Source organism: Lipophrys pholis (genome assembly GCF_963383615.2).
Source record: "Lipophrys pholis genome assembly, chromosome: 5".
NCBI classification, from domain to species: domain Eukaryota; kingdom Metazoa; phylum Chordata; class Actinopteri; order Blenniiformes; family Blenniidae; genus Lipophrys; species Lipophrys pholis.
The window spans coordinates 28,345,046-28,367,152 of NC_137628.1; the positions used below are offsets into that span (position 1 = coordinate 28,345,046).

General features: G+C 45.1%; 1 protein-coding gene across 1 annotated transcript in view; it reads right to left on the reverse strand.

The window, feature by feature from the left end:
- Nucleotides 1–185: 185 nt before the first annotated feature.
- The window catches only part of LOC308109410 (uncharacterized protein), a gene marked incomplete at its 5' end in the record, with an annotated part of 40,209 nt that continues 18,287 nt past the window's right edge, over nucleotides 186–22,107 (reverse strand). Inside the window, 17 exons of the mRNA XM_080462949.1 lie at nucleotides 186–1,944; nucleotides 4,772–5,399; nucleotides 7,063–7,720; nucleotides 7,927–8,732; nucleotides 9,198–9,336; nucleotides 10,138–10,239; nucleotides 10,784–10,891; nucleotides 12,280–12,347; nucleotides 14,336–14,417; nucleotides 15,648–15,832; nucleotides 15,920–16,018; nucleotides 16,693–16,983; nucleotides 17,627–17,741; nucleotides 18,254–18,348; nucleotides 18,688–18,796; nucleotides 19,255–19,363; nucleotides 21,778–21,899. Coding sequence (XP_080319075.1) covers nucleotides 1,848–1,944; nucleotides 4,772–5,399; nucleotides 7,063–7,720; nucleotides 7,927–8,732; nucleotides 9,198–9,336; nucleotides 10,138–10,239; nucleotides 10,784–10,891; nucleotides 12,280–12,347; nucleotides 14,336–14,417; nucleotides 15,648–15,832; nucleotides 15,920–16,018; nucleotides 16,693–16,983; nucleotides 17,627–17,741; nucleotides 18,254–18,348; nucleotides 18,688–18,796; nucleotides 19,255–19,363; nucleotides 21,778–21,899 — 3,813 coding nt within the window. The 3' untranslated portion in view covers nucleotides 186–1,847. The remainder of the gene's footprint in view (nucleotides 1,945–4,771; nucleotides 5,400–7,062; nucleotides 7,721–7,926; nucleotides 8,733–9,197; nucleotides 9,337–10,137; nucleotides 10,240–10,783; nucleotides 10,892–12,279; nucleotides 12,348–14,335; nucleotides 14,418–15,647; nucleotides 15,833–15,919; nucleotides 16,019–16,692; nucleotides 16,984–17,626; nucleotides 17,742–18,253; nucleotides 18,349–18,687; nucleotides 18,797–19,254; nucleotides 19,364–21,777; nucleotides 21,900–22,107) is intronic.

A 22,107-nucleotide genomic window follows, 5' to 3' on the forward strand; every position in this document is an offset into this window, starting at 1 on the left:
TAAACTACCTGAGGCACAACATTTTAAGATGTGTGTGTTTCCCTTTAGAGCTACAAGTGTGATATTGTTCAGTTATGAATCTGTAACAGTTGCATCCAATGAAAATGTCCACTACTTTAAAAAAAAGAAAAGAAAAAGCAAAACTGCACAGGACGAATAGCAGAAGGCCAAAGGAAGAGTCAGGTGAGGTTTAATTTCTACATTTATTCTCATCATAGCTGTACAGGAATGCATCGTCACAGCAGAAACACAACCTAAACCCAACCATGGCACAACAGCCGTCACAACACATCCAAAACTCAACCATAAATGTACAGGCTCACTCAGCTCACCTCAGTTCAATGTTTATAATTGTCATCAATATATTATTATTATTATCATTATTATTCACATAGAACCATCTGTCTCTCAAATATATCTTTGTTTTCAAAGAGCATAAAAATACAAGTGGACTCTTCATTGGGATGAACACTGGTGGTTGAGCCACTGTCTCATTTATATGGGAGGTGGGCACTGAAAACTGGGGGCGGGGGGCGAGGAGGAGCAGAGCCAACTTATTATTACATCTTATAGGGCAGGGGGCAGGGGGGGAGAGGTGGGCTTCTCTGTGATTACAGGAGGTCTCAGTACTCACAACTCAACCTAAAAGCTAGTTCTGACGTCACAGACACACGGGGAGCGTTTTATTATTTGTAAGGAATCCAGAAAAAACCATCAAACATGTTGGGATGGACGACGAGAAATAAACTGAATATATGAGAAAGAACAGTGACAAGGCACAGAGAGATGCAGAGTGAACAGAACAGACACTGAAGGAGGTAAAAACAGAGGGGGGGGGGGGCGTAGACAAGATGGTAGGGGGCAGATTAGAGGTTTCACAAACCAACACTAGAGGGAGTTCTACAAGCTGAAATACCCAGGTATATTATAAACTCTATGTATGTTTGTTTACTGGATGTACTATATAAAGCATTGAAATATAGGAGTATCTTTTAAAAACACTGTTCACCGCAGCAGGACAACGTGATATACCGCATGAGTGTGCTTGTGTGTGCAAATGTGTCAATCTTTGTTGTGTGTGTGAGTGTGAGTATGTCATGGACGCACATCTATTTATCGTCTTTCTGATCATTAGAGTAACTACTGTACGAGTGAGAGGACAATTGACATGAGCATCAGCAGGGACTACACACACGCACACTCGTAACGACAACAAACGGCAACGATAACGGCAACGGCAACGACGGCAACATGAACTTGAGACAACACACACGTCAGGAAGTCCGGCTAACCACGATCCTCCACTCGTACAGAAGAGAAACAGAGGCTACGATTCGTCTGGGGAAAATGCATCCTTTGTGACGTTGTGGGAGTGAGACAGACTCAGAAAGTGGTCCGTCTTCTCGTGTGCTTTTAAAAATTCTCTCATCAGCATGTGTCTCCTCTTATCTGGCGGCCTCGTCTGAACTGTCAGACGGTCGATGTGCTTATTTTTTTTTCACTCGTGAGCAATATGCTCGTCTGTCCGCCTCCCCGACCGTTTGTAGCGCTGACGGGATCGAGGAGAGTGATTGTGCTTCTCGGCCGGGAAGTCGGTCACTCGCTGGGCTGCAGAGGTCAGAGGTTGTGTGGGCGGCGCCTCCTCGCCCCGGGAGGTCTACTAGAGCTACTGCACCAGACGAGAGAGGACTCCCTCCTCCGTATTGTACAAGGCTACATGAGAAGTGGAGCGCGCGGCGGCGGCGGCGGCGGCAAGCCTTGGGGAAGTCTTTCTTGATACACCTACACACGTTGGAGGGGAGGGGAAGGGCGGGGGTGGGTGTTGGAAGGGAGATGCGGGCCGGACATCAGTCGAGCATCGCGTCCAGCTGGTCCGCCAAGTCGTCAAACATGCTGCCGATGTCATCCAAGATGGAGACAGTTTCCTTTTTGCTGGACAGAGAGCTGGGGAGCAAGAAAGAGACAAGATCAGCTGGGAATGAGGCCCAGGCGGCACCGTCACTGTAGTAATACACTCACGTCTTAAATTATATTTATCTCCACTGGTAGAGCGTATTCTAATCTCCTCAAATAGTTAGTGGGGACCCATTACAAAGTTTTGTTTATTTATTTGGGGTGGGTGGAGGGTGGGGGGGGGGTTGGTCAGCTTTCTGGGATTGAGATGAAAAAAACAAACATAAACTGGCCTTAAGCCTTTCTCACCTTAAACTCAGCTTTTAACAAGCTCCAAACACATTCATTTAAAGGGGTCATATTATCCAGCTTTTCAACTCTTTCACATGATCTCGTTGGTCTGAAAACTTTGTATTCAAAGTTCATTGCTACGTCATGATTTTCCTCTTTTTGAATATTGGATCATGGGAGCTGCATTCAGAATCTGCTGTGTCTGTGTGAGCTGGACTGGCTCCGCCCACACATGCCCATCTTGGGAAGAAGAGGAAGTACTTCCTCTGGTGGTGCCATGTGCCAGAGCAGAGCTGCCTGACTGTGGGAGGAGTCAAAGAGAGGGCCTACCTTGATTGGGATTGGCTAAACCCCCGATGACACTATATAGGGTTTGATTTCTGATTGGCTGGTTGGAGCAACACACTTTTTAAAAACTGAAAGAAGCCGGGGAGAGAGAGGACAGACTGTCTTCACTTCTGGAGCGTCATTCCAGGTATGGGGACGATAATTACTGTTGGAAAACCTTTAGAAAGTGAATTTTGCATAATATGACTCCTTTACGTTTCTCTTTTACCATCAAAGAGCCTGTAACATGCAACATTAGGTCCTTGGAATTTGACACCAGCCTCATCGTCTTTCCAGCTTTTGACGCATCCGCCACAAGCGCACGCCAGCTAAACATCAGCGCGCCACCTTACTGAACGCAATGGCCACAGCTGTAACGAAGTCAGACATTGGGCTCTCTATTACCTTTAAACCGACATTAAATCATATTTGAATCCACTTGAGGGCAGTGAGACGTCGTGACACAACACCGATTTGGCATAATTGTCTTTGATAAGTGAGCTGGTTTTCACATCCAGCCATCTGCCATTTGCTGAACAGAACAATTATCTCTTTCTCTCCATGCTGAAGACTGTATATCGCTGTTACTCATGTTCAAACTAGTAATATATAAATTGACACTTTTAAACTGTATTTCATTAAGAGTTTTATTCAAATCTGTGATTTTTCTTCACACATTTATGAGCAGATGTTCTTTCTGCATTTACTGCACGTTTATTTCTGATTGCAGTTCATTAGACTGAAGGAATGGTTATCATTTAGTATTCTGTTCAAAAGTAGGCGAAATCAATTACAAATAGTCCTTTTACATTAACTGAATAGTGTTGTTAGGTGCCCGCACTGTTCCAATTATGTGTGTAATCTACTTTGTTTACTTTTAAAATGACAGAGATTCAAACTATTAAATCGAGATGAGTTTTGATTACTGTTGTGTAATTTATTACGTTTGTATGAGAGATGGGCTTTGAATATTGCTGTTTTATTCAGATACATTTTGTCGAACGCAGGCATTAAATGCGTTTTGAATGTCAGTACTATTTTGAGTAACTGAGGATGATTTCAGCATGTGACGGTCGTGCATCATGTTGAAGCTTCTCAGTTGTTCAAGTCGAAAAAAAAAAAAAATCTCTTGAGTTTCGTCAAGTCAAACCAAAAATAAAACTCGAGGGACTTGTTCAAGTTCTCCGTGTTTGTCTGTTTGTTGGTGAAGTGATTTGAAATACTAGAGTACACACAGGCCATAGCAACCGTTGCTAGGGGGAAGGTGTCGGCCTCCAGTCACAAATCGGAGCGGCGGCACAATTTGGAGCAGTTTGTCTCTGCAAACCAGGACAAAACACCATCTCTGACCCAGAATCTGAAAAGACAGGTGCTAAATGTTTAAACGTGTTTCTACAAAGAGAGGAGTTTGGCTTCAGCTCAAGCTCAACATCAGCTCCCTTTTTATGGCTGGATTGTGATTATTTTGATTTAATTGTCAAGTATGTACAATGAATGAATAATTCAGATTTTTTTTTCTAAGAAAACTTTAACCTTCAGATGATTTTCAGTGTTTGTGTGTCTTCTGAGGAGCTCAGGTAACAGATGTGTGGTGCTGCAGGAGGCCACTATCATGACTATGTCACAGTGAATTTTCTCGCTATCTTCAATATATTTTTGCTTAGTGGGGAGCAGTGAGAGCTGTGTATGATGCATGAAGTGGGCCAACATCACAGCACTTTAAGAAAAACGTGCAGGTTACGTGGAATAAAACAAGCTGAGCTGAAATTGACTCATAAGCAGAGTCGAAATAATTCTAAATAAAAATATGCACATTTACTCAGACCATGAGAGATTTTGATCTAAATGTCACTTCACTGAAAAAGAAAAATCTCACATGACCACGCTGTTGGAAACCGATGAAGTAGGAGGACATTTGAAATAACCCTTTGTTTGGCAACTAAAGTTAATCGATGTTCGGGGATACTGCAACTACAAGTGGTTTCCTGAGGATCGACTGAGCGTCTGTGGGAAAGTGCAACACAAAAACAACAAAACCAAGTTCAGCTGTGAGCAAAACAGTGGCCCTGCATGATTCTAGGGAGGTTTTCTTCATCACTGCTTTGCAGCTTTGCAGTGTTTGATCCGTGCTCATTGATGACCGTGTGCAAAATAATCTGAAAAACTAAGAGAAATGTCAAATCATGTCTAATTCTCAGTGCAGGTATTTCTGCTCTGCTCATCACCATCATCCGTCCTGATCACTCCATACAGTACTCACTCATTGTGTGTGTCCTCCTCCTGGATCTTGTGCTCCACGGCCTGCAGAGCTGCAGCCAGGGAGGCGCTGGTCTCCTCCAGACGATGCTGAGCCTCGCCCTCCTGCTCCTCTTCCTCCTTCTGGACCTCCGCCTCCTCTCGTGCTCCCTCCATCTTTGAGGCCTGATTCTCCGGCTCCCTCTGAGCCCTGTCCTCCGCTCTCTTCCTCTCCTCCTCCTGCTCTTTGTGCCTCCTGTGCTCCTTTTCTTTCCTCCTCTCCTCTTCCTCTCTCCTCCTCTCCTCTTCCTCCTCTGCCTCCCGGCCCCCGAGCAGGTCGATGGAGAGGCCGGCGATGGAGGAGCGGGGAGGTTTGACGGGGTGCGGCGAGGTCGTGGAGGGACTCTGTGCGGGAGACGGGGAGGTGAGGGGGAGTCCCGGGGAGAGGGAGGGGGCAGAAGGGGTGTCCGGGGCAGGAAGCGGCGCAGCAGAAAGTGGGGAGGAAGGTTTGGGGGCCGGAGTGGGGCTGGCTGCAGCCGGGCTCGTCGCGGCCGGGCTCGGGCTCATGGCCGTCGAAGCCACTTTGCCTGGTTTGGGTGCGGTCGGGGGCCCCCGGGGTTTGGGGGATACAGGAGGGGGGATCCGCTTTGGCTCTGCACACAAACAATGACAGTCGAGGTTAATCTCACCACTCTGCTTCTACCCAGGTGACGTTAGTACGCCACAAAACCTGCAAAGACCAACTCTAATACTTTGGTGAGACCAAATGTTCTCTTAAACACAAACAGGCTGCAAAAGCTATAATCTTGAAATATCACACATTTCTTTTAATGAGACACTTGATCTTCAACACTGAAGCCTCCTAAATAACACACGAGGAATCTGTAATGACCATCTGGTGTAAATGCTCCGACTTTGTTTACTTAATCTGTTGCCGCCCACTGGTTTCCCGCAGGTTGCCGGCACTGTATAGAGAAGAAGTATTGATAAGACGCTCTCTTGTCTTCAGAAAAAGTTTAAACTATGCAGGGCCTATGAGCTCAAATGACCCGTGCTATCAATTCTTCATTCAATATCATTTTAAGATTGTTTTCATTTGGCTGAGGACTTGTTGTAGTTTTCAAGCATTCTGTGTTTTCAATATTTAAATCTTTAGCCTCTACATCAGTGATTCTCTACCGGGGGTCCGCGGACCCCTAGTGGTCCGTGGTGTAATTGCAAGGGGTCCGTGAATATCAAACATCTCTTAAAAAAAGATGGAAGTAAATATTCAGATGCATTACGTTACTTTAAAAATGTCAGGAATGTTGCAGGAATGAACTCAGGAACTCATCGTGTCGATGTGTAAACGCACCTTTAAGCAACTGCCGCTGTCGGATACTACTGCGACAAGAAGAGTGGAGGATTTAGCGAACTGTAAATCTCTCCCTGTATTTCTGTCTCTGTCTCTCTCAGTGTGTAAATAATTAGATAGTTGGTTTTACGCTTACTTTTTATTCAGAGGCGTCAAACTGAATGATAGATGAGTAAAATAATAACAAACTAACCTAAGATGCCAACAACTTCAAATGTTTTTCTTAAATTTAATGCAAAATTTTAAAAAGAATCAGGTATAGCCCCAAAATGTTCACATTTAAACAAATTTTTTAGAAAATCTATTGTGAACAACCTTTGCAAATAGAACAGTCTGGTCAGAAATCCCACTTCACCTTCACAGGATGATTTTGATTGCTAATATTTTCTAGTAATACGTTTTTTAGCTTTTACTGCTGCACAATTTCTCAGATCGTTTCCACCTCCTGATCTTTACTCTTACTGAAAGTGCGACCACCGGTGGACAAATTGGGAACAGCACTTTCATCACTGAAAGATTGCAGCTAAAGCAGTGGCGTCCACTCACCTCGAGGGTCACATCCTGCATGTTAACACATCAAAATCTAATCAAACCCTTAATAAAAGTCTGATAAAGAGCCTTACAATGCATCCAGGCGTTTTGAAGCAGGGTAAGAAGTAAAACATGCAGGACCGAAGCCCACAGTTCATGCCTAAATTGTTATTTTTAAAGTCCTCCCTTGAGTCGGACTGAACCCTGTGGAAGCTCGGATTTGGAGCTTGAGCAGCCTGTTTGACACCCCTGATGTAGAAGAGCACTGATCCAGTGGAACGTTCACCAAGTACATGTGAAATCTGCAGCTGGAACGACTGGTGGCCACATGGCAAAGACTGAACGACGTTAGTGACAACAGAGCAGGTTGAAGGTTTTGTGTGTATGTGTGTGTGTGTGTGTGTGTGTGTGTGTGTGTGTGTGTGTCTCACCGGGGCTTTGTGCCATCTCGGAGTTGTCGGGCCCGGGTATTGGGACCCTGCGAGTGGGCGTTGGAGGGTCGGCTTGTGTCTTTCTCAGGGCGACGGATGAAGGTTTCGGGGAGACCGGCGGCTTCAGGGACTTCCTGGCCTCCATCCACTCGCAGCTCTCTCTGTTGGCGTCCGTCCTCTCGGACACTTCGGACACGGGCCTCCGTCTCAGGACGACTCCTCCGTTCTGCTGCAGCTCGCCTTCGTTTTTCCTCCCGATTTCAGTTTGACCGCTCGGAGAATCCGACAGGTTATTGCTTTGGGTGACACGCTCTGCGTGTTCGGCCGTGCGCGCCTTCCTGCGGATGGTGTCAGAGCCCGTCGTCATGGTTACGACCGTAGTAGTCGCAGATGCGGGCACCTCGGAGTCAGCGACAGGAGGCCGCGGCTTCCTCCGGAGAGTTCCTGTGCCATCTGCGATCTCCGATGCGGAGGAGAGCACGGTGGAGCGGGGCCGCGGCTCGGGCCGTTGCTGCACCGGTTGCGGAGGTAACCGTTCATGATGGCCTCCGGGGAGACCCTCAGGTCCGCTGATAGTCTTGCGTCGATTCAGAACGTCCTCCTCTTCTGATCCAAGACCTCCTGCGCCTGCTTGGCGACGAAGTAGCGGCGGACTCACCTGGAGATCACAGAAGTAGTACGGGTTGAAAGTAAAGTGTTACTCAACCACTGATACGTTTAGCGGTAACGCTTCAGTTACTGATAACTTATTTATCATTTGTTTTATTAGAATTGGTAAGAGTTTTAAAAGTAACTAGTATCTGTAATCAGATATTAAGATTTCCCAAACTGAAAATCTTACTCTCCCCATCACAAGCAACCCACCTGCAGGAAGTTGGCGCTGCTCCCCAGATTCTTCGGCAGGGTTTTGGTTCCGACTACGATGGATGTTTCCAGCATGGCGGCGAGGCTGCGAACGCTCCCAGAAGCCCCCTCTGATCTCTCCAGGCCCGCTGACTCCTGAGCCCGTAAAGCCGCTCCCAGGGAGCCACAGTCACTGGCTCGGCGCTCACGGTAAGTTGGCAGGCCGAGCAGCCCCTCCACCTGCCCCCCATCGCCCTCCCCATCACCCCCGGTAATGGAAGAACAGGAGCGTTTGGGTGGCGTCGGGGGCCGGCCTTTCCTCCGAGGACGGAGGGTGACGGACGACTGGCTGCGGTTGACTGTGACGTCGTTTGCGGCGGCGGTGTGGGTGGAGCTGCTGCGGCACACGGTGGCGTATCGGGAGTCTGACTCTGAGCCAATGAGACTGTGAGTCCTTCGCCGTTCTTCCTCCTCACAAGGAAGCCGCAGTAGAGGCACTGACGTATCTGGCGCCGCCATGTGTGTGGAGGGGCGCGGCCGAGCCCTAGGGGAGGCCTGCTGGGTGCGACCATGAGGGGGGGTCTGCGGCGGGGTTTGACCCGGAGTCTGCGGAGGGGTCTGTGTGTGCGTGAGGCCCGGCCGAGGTTTGGCCAGCGGACTGGGGGCGCCGTCCTTCTGCTTCCTCGCCTCCCTCCGGGGCGGCTCTGAGACGGAGCTGCCCCCCGGGCTGGGCGGAGGCGTGGAGGAGGGGCTCTGCTCAGAAGTACTTCCTCCTCTCTGTAACTCCTTCAACCTTCTCACCCCCAACATCATCTTCTTCTGATGGCCTGAACACAAACAATAAAGGAGACTGAACATATACCATAACAGCAGCTGGAGCAAACTAGGAGAAATTCCAGACCATTTCCAAATGTTTTAAAAAGTAATTTATACTGACATTTTCTGGAAAAAATGAATACATTAACACAGAGCCCATTTTGTGCTCTTCATGCTCATTAAAAGCAGCCCACAGCTTCACAGTCCCACAGGGTGCAGACTGCTGCAGGGCTTCACAGCATCTTTCACCAGCAAAGACTCAAGTGATTGTTATAGAACTTTGTCGACTGTTTTTATCATCTGTAATTACCATTTTAGTTTACTTAGCGCTCAAGTTTAAAATGCGAAAACATCATCAACAATGAAATATAGAGCAACGTGACTGGTTTTGTTTCATTGTGCTTAAATGACCATGTCTGACGTTGTGAAACTGTGTTTTACATTGTTCCCGTCTTAATAATGCAGCAGCGTCTTACCGAGCTTGGTGATGCCAATCTCCTGCAGATCTTCCAGGCTGATGTCTGAGACGAAGTCGATGTTTTCGTATCCATTCTGAACAAGAACCTGGTAATACTGACTGAGACCCAGATGAGACAGCCAGTCCCCCAGATTGGCCTAAAAATGCATAACACAAATACAAACATGTCAGTGAATCGCACTCTAAGATTCTGAAATATGATTTTCTTCAGGCGATGCATCGTCTATCTTAGTTAGCGAACACATGGGTGTCGAAACCAACCAGGATTTGAGTTCAATTGGACCCTGTGTAAGAAATAACAAGCAAGCTTTTATTTTTTTCATTAGAATTATCTGCTGGTTATCCACTAGGAGGCGCATTTTCAGTATGAGTAGAGGTCAAAAATGCAACAGAGACACAGAACTGAAGAGCAGGTAAAAGCAATGCTTATGCTAATGCAGGAGCTAAACAGGCTTTTGCATCTTTATTGTTAACAGAACAGAGTTCGCATCAAACCAATACTGTGAGTTTTTGAAAGCAGGTGAGCTTAAGAAATCCTATGTTCTGAAAAGCGACAAGCTTTTGACAACATTGTGTGCATTTTCTATTTTTTTGCACTTCAACGAAGAGAAACATCATAACGTTCTCACTTTGGACCAGATGAGATCAAACATGGTTGTACGTCACTGTTCTGACATATTTCCATTAGTTGTTTGACCCTAACAGACCAGTGACGAGCAAGACAGTGAGGCTGGTGTCAAATTACAAGAACCTTGTGTGGTTAAAAAAAAAAAAGATTTTGTGATTTATGAATAATGCACTACTATAGTGAAGTTCCAGGAATATAAATAACAATTCCACATCAACCACTGAACGATAGCACGTGTGTGTGCTATTGTGGTGCAGCTTCAATGAGAGTTTCTTTTCTCGAGTTTGTATATTACACGTGAGCGCCTTACAGGCTTGTGGTCCGGCAGCCAGTCCGTGGAAGGCAGCCTGCTGATCTCTGATGTTAACTTCTTCCGATGTCCAGGCTTCATGACCCCAATCGCCGTCAGGTCCTTCAACGCAAAGCATACTTAGTCACATCACGGGACTCTGTGCTACGACTGCAGGTGTTTTGTCGTCTTCTTGAAAATATGAACAATTTTATGTGCAAGTCTGACATTTATACATGAGCGGCGTGTGATACGCCCTCAGGAGCATTTTGCTTTGGATAATCTCTGATGAGAGTCTCCCGCCCCGAGGGAGGGTGTACGTCATACCACTGTGTCTGCTTCAGTGCCCACACACACACACATACACACACATATATATATACGATGGCAATAAAACCACACTCAAGGACAAACAGAGCGCAGTGTTTATAGCACGGGCGGGAACACGCGGCCATGTGTGAACACACATATGTAAATGAAGCAGACAGAGTATGAAAAGTGACTGGTTGAGGCTCAGGACTCACACCGGGGGGGTCAGGTGACAGAGACAGGAGGGTCATGATGACATCATCCAGGTCAGTGGGGGAGCTGATTGGAGAGCTGTGCAGGGCGGAGCCTTGACAGACAAGGGGGCGGGGCGTGAGGGGGTCAGGGGTCATGACCTTACCTCGGGGGTCATGCGGCTAATGGTGTCTAGATCATATCCCGCGGTGAGGAAGTGGGTGGTGTAGAACTGCAGCTGAAACTCACCCAGCCACGTCACTACTGCCTGCTTCTAGAACACAGAACACAGAACACTACTGCCTGCTGCTAGAAGCACCCGCAGGCTGCTTCTAGAGCACAGAGCGCAGGCTTGCTCGACAATACAGTGAAGCACCCTGGTCCAGCACGGAGGAGGAGGAAAGACTGCTCTAGAAAACTGCACAGGAGCAAATCAAACCCCACTTTACAAAAAAACAACTAAAACCTGTTTCATTGAACAAAAAGCTGAGATCTAACCCTGCAATTATGCGTACATTTAAAGAAACGTCTATTGCTACTAAAAAAAGAAAAATTATCCACAGGGCCTGATACTATGGATTTGATTTAGAGCAACTATGACTCCCAAACAATACTGCTTCTGATTCACAAGGGCTTTTAAAAATAGCAACACACACAAGAACAGATTAAGTGCAAATACTTGCCTCTAGTGATAATTAGCCAGTTACGTTTTGAGATCTCTGCCGCTGGGAATTATGCCACCATCCCCACGGAAAGATAAATGAAACAGTACTTGCTTAAAACTTGATGAATAATGTGTTTCATGCAGACCTGGAAGGTTCTACATCACGCTGAATTTAGCTACTTGATTGTGAATTAATAGAGGGAACCACCCTAAGATCAACGTGCGTTACTACTTGGTTGTTGTCAACAGCTCTGGTTTGAGAAAATCTCCCACAAATAAAAAGAAAATTATACGCAGAAAGGTTCATAGATCAATTTGAAATCAGCTACTTTTGGTTGTAGTGGAAGCGCGAGTACAACTGGTAGGGATCTCAAAACTAAAACAACACCCACATATCACTAAAAGTAAGTTCTAATGGTTGTGATTTGTCTTCACTAATTAGATGAAGGACTGGAGCAGATTAGAACACCCTGTGCATAATTTTTCTGAATGACTCAAGTGTAAAGATATGTTGTTAGGAACGAAGGACACACCGCAACATGTGTGCGACTGACGGAGTGACTCCGTCTCCTGATTGATTCTAGACTTCTTCCTGGGATCTGCTCGGTTCTAGAACCTTCAGCTTCACAGAACAGAACAGAACAGCAGCAGCGGGGGGGTGGGGTGGGGGGGGGGGGGTGTCTCTCTCTCAGTGTGAGGGCAGAGGGGGTGGGCGGGTAAGTGGGGGCGGTGGGTTGTAGGGACAGAAGGCGAGTCGGCAACTGACTCCTCAGTGTGTCTGTCACTCTGCCTGTCTCCATGGCGACACACTTTCATGCCCGTCGCCAGCATGTCATCTGTTCAGGTGCAACGACCTCGCAGAGAGCCCGCCCCTCTCGCCACCTGGGTAGATGTCACGCCCCTCAACCAAGACGCTTGGTTGAGATGACACAAAACCAAAGAGAGAGAAAAAGGGAGGATTCATACAACGGGAACCCGTTTCTCATCCAAAAACTCACTTTCCCGTCATCCTCCTCTGCTTTCCGCTCGAATGACCGCTGTTCATGAACTGTGCAACTAGAGGAGCCTGGAGACAAAGACAGGACAAGCATATGTTACTTCTACCAGAGAAGAAATTCCTCCATTTTTAAATTAAATTCCATGCTTTTGTGGTTTTTTAATGATTTGTCCACAATTATTTGTTATTATCTAGCCAGTAACAAACGAACGGCTTTGTCTGGACTAGCTTTCTTTTAAAAATAAAATTCTTAATACATTCCTCTTCTTGTAAATTAACAAATCGTTTGTTTCTTTAAATGGTGCAAAGTAAAGGAACTGGTGTGAAAGAGAGAGCATTGTTCGAGGGTGAGAAGCGCTGGAGAAATGAGACTGAGTCAGGTTTTTTCTGCCTACATGGTCCTTCAGAATAATTCTGCTAACAGCTTTCATGCTTGGCTGCCTTTGTGGTGCTGTTTTAGCACTACACTTCCCACATAGCACTTAAACCAGAAGAATGACAGCAGATTAAATATGGTAATTTATGGGGTTCTTTCAAAGTGAGATTACTAAAACAACTACAAGCTGAGAGCCCAAATTTAAGTGGGATACCGAAGGCACTTCGGGTCTGCAGGTCACATTGTGAGTGAATCTAAATACATGCACACGTTTACACACATATACACGTTTCTGAAAAGCATAGCAGAAATATTGTTAATAGAAATAATTAATCACTCAATAACGTTGGTACAGATGCATTCAGTTCACTGTTGTAACTTTGCTAATGTAAATCACCTTTCTTTACGTTTTACAATTGCAATTGAACCTTCATCATTAGAAATGTCTTAATTCTTGGCTGCATGGATCCAAGTAAGGTGTTGAAAACGTTCCTCTGAGATTTTGATCTATATTGGCCGACCAGCTTCGCATATTTGCAGCAGATTTGTCGACTTAACATCCATGATATGAATCTCTTCTTCTACTACGTAGAAATGGTTCTCTCTTTGTCTGAAATCTGTCGAATATTCAGATATTTGAGTCCAGTAAAAGCTTCGTCATGTTCAGAAAAAGATGTTTGAGATGGTTGGAGTTTCGTTACATAGCATGGTGATGATGCTCAAGTGATAGTAAGAGACCCTCTCCTGCTCCTGTATCTATATTTTGTTTTCTGTTGCTTTCTTATATATACTGAGTTCCAGGGGATTAGACTTTTCTATCTGCACAATTGAACTCAGATTGAATCTTTCATGCATTTTGTTTTCCATCTCTGCTGTAGGTCACTGACGCTGCATTCAGGTGCTCTGCAGGTGGCCTCATATTCTAATTTGACAAAATCAGTTTGAGTTTGATGTATTCACTTTCCTTTTACAATGAATGTAGAAACAACATAAGAATTACCCCCAAAAAATGTATTTTATCTGAGCAGGAACACAAAACTGAATAGGGATTTAAACGTGGTTGCTGCACATATTTTATTCAGGTGTTTGGCCAGTCACTGCCCACTAACCCACTTCTGGATCTGACCAGTTTGTCATCAGAAAGCCTGACAGAGCACCAATCAGGTGTGTTGACGTAGGGAGATTGCTAACAGTTTTACGGTTGTCGTTAATCTAACCTGTCATGCTTCAACGAACGACTCGTATATTTGTACATCAATTATTAAAAAAAGTTTTTTCCAAGAAATGTTCCTGATCGCTTAAAGCAGCATCTTACGGGGGCTTTTATAAATAAAGCAATACCTGAAACACTATTATACAAGGGCAGCAAATACCATTTAGGTCTGATATGAACAGACAGACGGTCTTTAGAGGGCCAGGTTGACTCCAAGTGAAACAGATAACACGTGATTCATAAAAGCAATCCAAACAAGCCCTGGGGCACTTGTTGTACTTGTGCCTTGATCGTTTTTAATTGTCATCACTTTAGCGCAGGTACTGTGCTCCCTTTGAGCATCACAGAAGTTCTCTTTCAAACAGGTGAAGTTGCATTTTGTCTGCCTGTGGTCTCTGTGAAGTGACAGAAATCATCTCTTCAAGTGAAAACAAAGACATTGTTCAGCGTTGCGTTTGTGTCGCTTACTTGCTGACTGCTCCACAGACTGTGACTGCTCCAAGAGATGCTCCTTGGCTTTTACCGACTGAGACAGCACAGTGGCAAGGAGCTACAACACAGAAACACACACAAATACGCTTATATAGAGACACATGCAGGCATACACACACACACACACACACACACACACACACACACACACACACACACACACACACACACACACACACACACACACACACACACACACACACACACACACACACACACACACACACACACACACACACACACACACACACACACACAGGCAAACCACACGCACACACAAAAGAAACATTTACTCAAGCATAATCATTCAAATCCCAGAGGTGCCTTGTGACTCAGCTCAGCACACATATAAGAGACAGACTCTGGCTTGCATCCGAACCCTCCTGTATTTTCTAAAACATGCCAAAGCAGCAAAGGCTCTGAGGATTTTTCTCTTCTTTGAATTCATAAAATGAGCATAGTTGCCTACAAAAAAATAAACCGATAATATGGAGGGATACATTTTAGGGATACATGGGTGATGTCACCAATAAAGACAGAAAATTGAAAAACAAAATTGATGAAAATGTCATATATACAATTTTCTGGTCGAATTACCATTTTTGTGTTGTGGTAAATATCAGTGTTTGACTTAAATCATAACAAATAAGCACAAACATAGAACAGGTAGCTAATAGCAAATGACTGTTTAAAGGTTTTGATGATAAAAATAGCACACATATAACTTATTAATATACGAGAACATGCTGCTCATACATACTGTGTGCAGGAATTCACACATCATGACAGGGAAACAACCTGGAATTACTAATCTGACTTAAATGGGTGAGGATACAGGATTTTCCCCAAAAAGAGCATTTGGGTTTTATCTGAGCTCAAATGAGCATTTCAACCTATTTCAGTCACATTATGCTTTGAGAAAATGTTAACGTACGCTACTATAGGTTCAATACACGAAATGACTGACAAAAAAATGAACAAATAGAGAGGCCAGTATATAAAAAACCTGTTTTCCTGTTGAAACACCCCCCCCCACCACCACCACCACCACCACCACCACCACCACCACCACCCAAAAAAAAAAAAAAAAAGCAACTTCGAAAAAACATGCTGATCTTTGAAAGTGAAAGAACAACCTAAGCAGGAAACTAAATTGTGGTTTACTAACTTGTGGTAACTTGTGTTTGTTTCCTGACACGGTTTGTCTGTTTCCAAGAAATTCTCTTTGGTAAATCGCAATGTTTTTGTGGGTTTGTTTGTGTGCAGACAAGTGCAAGAAGTCACTTACCTTGACTCCCTCTGCTTGTGCATGCAGGCCCGGAGCGTTGAGGCCATGTGTGTTGACTCCTGGTGTTGGTGCTGGGTGTGGGCTGGGTGCAGGTGTGGTCAGGACATGTGTGTTTCCAGAACTCTGCAGGCTGCTGGACGACCGCACGCTGCCCAGGCTGCCCACGCTGCCACTGCGCTCGCCACCTCCACACATGAACGCACACATTGAGGAATAAATTGTTTAGAGGCGATTCTTGAGCAGTTTCTCCGGGAAAAACACTTTGCGTTTACCTGCCAGAGGTTTACGAAGGACCCAGATGTCCTCGCTGGTGCTGCTCTGCTGTCCCAGGGTGGGAGAGCCTTGAGGACTCAGCTCAGCAGTCCTTGAACCTGTTTAAAACGCACGTGTTAATGCATATACACAAACAAACACAAATGATGTCACTGCTAGACAGTAGACTTTATAGAAGAGGAAACTTAAACACTAATCAGACAGATGGTTAAAACTATGTGTGCATTATTGCTTTAAATATAAATATGTTTCTCTGCTGAATGAATAAAGTCAGACACAGACTCACTCATCACAGATACACTCATTCACCTACACAAGCGTAACCACATTACTCATAAAGGTCATCACTTGTAAATTCGCACAAGTCCTTTGGTCAGAGCAAAATCTTACACCCTGGTAGGATTGCAGGAAAATTGCTCTTGAATTATAATTTAGGCCTCTCAGTGTTTCCCAAAAGGTGAAGAGAATAAAAATAAATTCAGTTAAAATCTCTATTTACTCAAATTACAGTACTCCAAATTACAAGACTCCTCCTTCACAAAGGAGGTGAAGGGAATTTCTTCGCTGTAGGTACCGCAGTGAGGAATCACATCTTCTCAAACTGGAGATTTAGATTTATCTGTATACCACACTTGGTTTTATCATGTGAATAAACTGGTCCTTTAATAAAACACTACATCTGGCCGATAACTGACGCGCCCCATATTCAGTCTGGCATAAAGCATAGAAAAGTATCCTTAACTGTGATTTAAAGTGTTACTACGGTAAGTACCTGGCTGACTTTGCTGCTCCTGAGAAGTGGAGAGAGGAGGAGGGGGAGGAGGAGGAGGAGGAGTGGACAGAGGAGGAGTAGACAGAGAAGGAGGAGAGATGGGGAGAGGCACGTACCCAAACGAGGAGAACCGAGGGAGGGACTGTATGTTGGGGTGGAGGGGGGGAGGGGAAGGCAGATGCAAGGGGAGGACTTTGGAGGGGGGGTATGAGTGTCCGTTGACCGAGGCAATGGGGCAGGGGTTGGGCCTGCGGAGCAGGAGGGTGTGGCACTGCTGGGAGGGGGAGTGACCTGGACACAAGCCAGGAGGAGGGGAGGTGCAAAACGAAAAACAAAACAACAACAACAACAACAACACAACAACAACTGATCAGTCAACTTGAAAGAAAACATGTCTAATCACAAAAATCTCAAAATGCATAAAATAATAACGGATTGAAAATCAAAACATGAGAAAAGAATACATCCATATATCCACAGGGAATATATCTGTGTGGATTAAAACATAATAACACTGCAGCGATAAAGCTCACAGACGAAATGAACAAAAGCAGCAGAGTGGAGCGGAGCAGGGCGGGCTGGAGGGTCTAATATAGAGGGAAAGCAACAGAAGGAGCAGAAATCAAGAGGATGGGAGGAGGAGGTGCGTTCGCAGCCAGTAGAGGACAGTGTTTGATTTATGGAGATGATTGACAGGTTGGGGGAACACAGATGGGCCGACCAGAGAGGCTGATGATGTCGCAGCTAGCTACAACTAATGATTAGCTATAGCTACAGAACAGCTGCCGGACTCACACGCCAAAGCTCACACACCCGTCATCCACCCATAACACACACACACACACACACACACACACACACACACACACACACACACACACACACACACACACACACACACACACACACACACAGCTGTGGTGTGGGTGGTCACCTGCCCGCTTGATGACTTCTACCATGTTGGAGGGGAAGTAGCCCACACGGTCATTCCCCGTGCGGTTGTCGTGGATACAGCCTTTCCATCGGCCGTCGGAGTGCTGCTCCAAAACCTGAGCGCAAAGATCACGGCCTCTTTAAACTACACGTCACACGCATACGACCACCCAAAAATGTTTCACTGAACACCCATCAAAGTTCGCGTTCATATAGACTGCACCTTTATGGACTTTAGATGTTGTGAAAAACAGCCAGAACAGAGACCAATGTCACATCAAGAGCTACAAACGAACCAGAAAATTGTTTTATGCAGCACAAGGTTAATAAAAAAACAAAAAACACCAAAGTGTTCTTAGAAGTAGGACATTTCTCTGCATAGCTTCCCAATGACGGACTTTTTTCATTGTAAGTTTTAAATGAAAATTACAGTCTAAAACTTTATCACCTGACAGAAAAGATGTAGTTTATCAGCACAATCTGTGTACGAAGATTCAATTTAGGATATTGTGAATTTGTGTTGACTGCTCCCCATCAAAATGTGTGTGTGCTGCCTTTTTTTACCCAGCTGTGATAGGCTCCACAGGGTGAAGTGGGTAAAGACGGTGGATAGACGTGAGGATTGTACCGTGATAATATCTCCAGCTTTGATGTTGAGGCTGGTGAGGTCGTAGTTGTTGCAATAGTCCTTCAGCGCTCGCACCTGCATTGCTGCCGAGGCATCTGCGACACGAGAGAGAGCGGACGGCTCAGGTGAGAGTGGAGGAGAGGGAGGATCAATACTTGCATTTAGTGTCAGTACGAGTCGCAGTAGGAGCAACATAACAAAACAAAACACTACTCAGATTCATCTCAGGTTAGCTCATATTTCACTTACAGCACTATTGTGTGCCATCGTGTTCACAGAACAAGACAAGTGGATGCATTTAAATAAACGCAGCTTAGACACTTCTATTAGTCATCAGATCAATAACGTTTCTTGTATCATTGGCAGCTACAGAGAGAGAGACGTGTCATTAGATTTGTGAATGTGCTACTGGACTCGTGTGCCGTTGGCTTCACCTCTCAGTAGCTGCTTGATCTCCCTGCTAGCCTGCGTGGTGGTGAACTGGTTAACAATGTCCAGGGCGGTTTGACTCAGGGTGTTTCTCACTCCCGCACTGATGCCGCTCTGAGTAAAAGCAGAGGAGAAAAAAAAGATTAAAGCCCCAATGTCAAATTGTCTCTCACGCAGTTCATAATAGGGACGTGGCTGCGTGCACCTGCCCGCCGCAAAGATTTGTCGAGCATGCTGAATCAGCAGTAACATCAAACGTGAAACACAAAAGAGCAGGAGCGCACCCTGAAAGCCTGCTCAATAGCTCAGTTAAGCATTAGCATCCTTATGCGAGAAAAGGGCAAAAAAATAAAATGTAATGAAAGGTTTGACTATTGCATGCCAAGTAGGAGGATAGCCAGTCTGCTGCCATTTTATGTAACAAGCTAACATATCCCACAAGTTTCCTCGCACGGCTTCGTTGGAGGAATGACAAACACTGAGGTGTAAACTTGCTCAGCTAAGGAGAGAGAGGAAGCGTTAACAACTGCCGCTTATGTAAATACGGCGTGCAGACAGACAGTGGGACTTACATCCAGCAGCAGGCGAACTACCTCCGTCTTCCCACAGAGGGCGGCCTGATGGAGCGCCGTGCCCGACTCCGACTGTCTATTGATATCTATACCAGCCTGTATTAGCAACCTGGAGCACAAAACAAAAAAACACATTGATATTTAAACAATATTTAACTGAGAAGGTCAAAAACGCATCTCCGGCCACTAAAGTCCAATAAAACTTGCTGATTCATGAGTATAACTTTGACCTTAAAGGAGACATATCATGCTTTTAAATCCTTCCTTTTTACATATAAATCATACAGTTGTGGTCTATACAACGCGAAACTGCAATGCTTGGGTCTGAATTCCTCATTATTATAGCTCCACAGGCCCCTTTTCAACCCCTTTTCTGATGCGCTTCTGAGAGCAACTCGTTTTGGGGCGGTCTCTTCAAATGCAAATGACACACTTCATACCCCTCCTCCTCTCCAGGTTGCAGAGGTGACACTCGGTTCAACGTCACCCTGTTCGGCCATCTTTGTAGTTTGATAGAACAGATACAATTATCTAGCGGCGCAGAAACTTTATATTCACACATTATTAACAAAATGTCAACAACGGAAGATTTGTCCATCCAGCCATACATGTTGGAGCCAGAGTCGGACCCGGCGGAGCGAGATGAAAATGACGATGATGCACCTACAGAACAACGTCTTCATATGGATGTAACGCAATGGTGTGTTACTATATTTACACTAACTTCTCCATCCATGCCCACTACTACAATACTGCCTGTATTACAACGACTATTTAACACAGAAGTTACATTATAATCTAAAACGAGCACACAGCGCTAACATATGAAGACGGTGCAACTGCTAATGCTAACAAAACAATGACAGGGACGTCTTATCATCACACTTTTTAGCGTTATATACAGCTTACCGAAGTGCTCTGTTCGTCGTCTCCATAGATAGAAGGAACTGACCGCTCAATCAGACGAAGTCTTTCGGCAAATCCTTCTTTATACTGGCGGAGGTTGCTGAAGCAGTCGTCCTTAAAGTGATTCGCGCACACAAAAATGACCTTACCCACAGATGTGGGTACATTTCTGTGAAAAATAAAACTCAACCAGGCACTTCGAAAAGGTTCTGATGCTGGGAGACGGTGTAACGAAGCTTGTGGGTTACTACATCCAACAACCGAACATTTCCACTTATCCTCTCGTAACTTCGGTTGGACTACAAAATCGCAGCGAGAAACAAAAATGGCGGATTGCTCGAAATGTCGATGTCCTAATTTGGCAGTTCCGCTGAGAATACTGTGACGTCATTGTTCAAAAAACGTAATAGAGAATAGAAAAATCGAAACCGATCGCAAAATATGACCAAAACAGAATATAAAGATATCAACGGAGCACCTGAAGAGACTACTTTGAACTTTTCTGTACTTCTAAACACTCTAAATATACAACAAAATGCATTTAAGGGCTAAAAAAGTGGATTTAGCATGATATGTCCCCTTTAAAGTGAAAATCCAACCACTTGTGAATGAGACCACCTATTTTTATATTAAAATAATAGTGTTTTTCGAAGATCCAGTTCATTTGACTGACTTGGTCCTCGAGTGCGAGTGGACACCTACGTGGGCGGGAAACAAAGAAAACAAACCCGAGCTGTTCTTACGAGCCACGTACAGAAGCACTGCACCAGCACTTACTGTAGGTGACATTTACCTTTATGTTTTCAAGCTGTTCAAGGAGCTGCAGCCAAGCAGCTCATTAGCTGTCTGACACTCACAGTTTGTCACTTGTCCCCTGTAGGTGCTTGCTTGGTCAGTGAGTGTGGGTTCGATACGAAGTGGGCTTGAGAAGGAACTCTAAGGGTGGGTTTTCATTTTGGAGTCAGTGGCTCGTGTGTGTGTGTGTGTGTTGTGTGGCAGGCTGCTGGCCGGCGCGGTGTCGCCATCTGTTCTGTCTTTGATGGAGCACTGACTGTCAGGATTTGATCTTTCAGTTGCAAAATTAAACTTTCCATCTCTGCAGACAAGTACCAAGGCGGTTTTCAAATGAAAGATGAAATAATATCTAAATAAAAAGGCAAAGATGACAGTAACAAGTCATTTCAGAGTGATTGTCAAATCAGGTGCCGGATAAAATAGATCGAATCAAAAGTAGGAAACAGGCAGAGACACCAGGGTGAATTGAAAGACTTTGCTGCTGATTAGGTCCTTCAAAAGGTTGTCCACACGTAATATCCTCAGTGCACTTAGTAAAATTGCCTCGATGGGTGGTTAATTTCTGTATTCACTAAAAGAAAACAAACATTGAAAATGATCCATGGTTGTTGGAAAGCCCGACGGAGCCTCGATCTACACCGATCCAAAGAACGACCGGATTCCCACTGAGGCTACACAACATATCGCAAATCTATCAGTGTCGTGATTTCTGCATGTTCACCTGATGATGTGCAGCCATACTTCACATTATCTGGATTATCTTAGCATTTAGTTTTTGTTTGTTTGGTTAAATTAAATACTGGAAGGAGCAGTTGTTCACACCGTATGACGTCTATGTGTCCGTTCTTGGCAGCGAGATGCAGAGGTGACACTCCGTTGGGATCGGAGGGTTTCGGTTCCAGCATGGCTGCACACATGTTGCTGCTGAGCAACAGCTGGACCACCTGCACACAAACATAAACAACCAATGTTACATATATATATTCATCAATAAGATTATTTAAAGGCACAGCAACGCGCCAACGTGATGAGACTGGAGTGAAATTGCGAGCACCGACCACATACCCTGTTTGCATAGACTTATAAACACAATATGGTCACTGTCAAGATCACATTGTGTTTAAATGAGTTCATGTTGCATAAAAATAAATA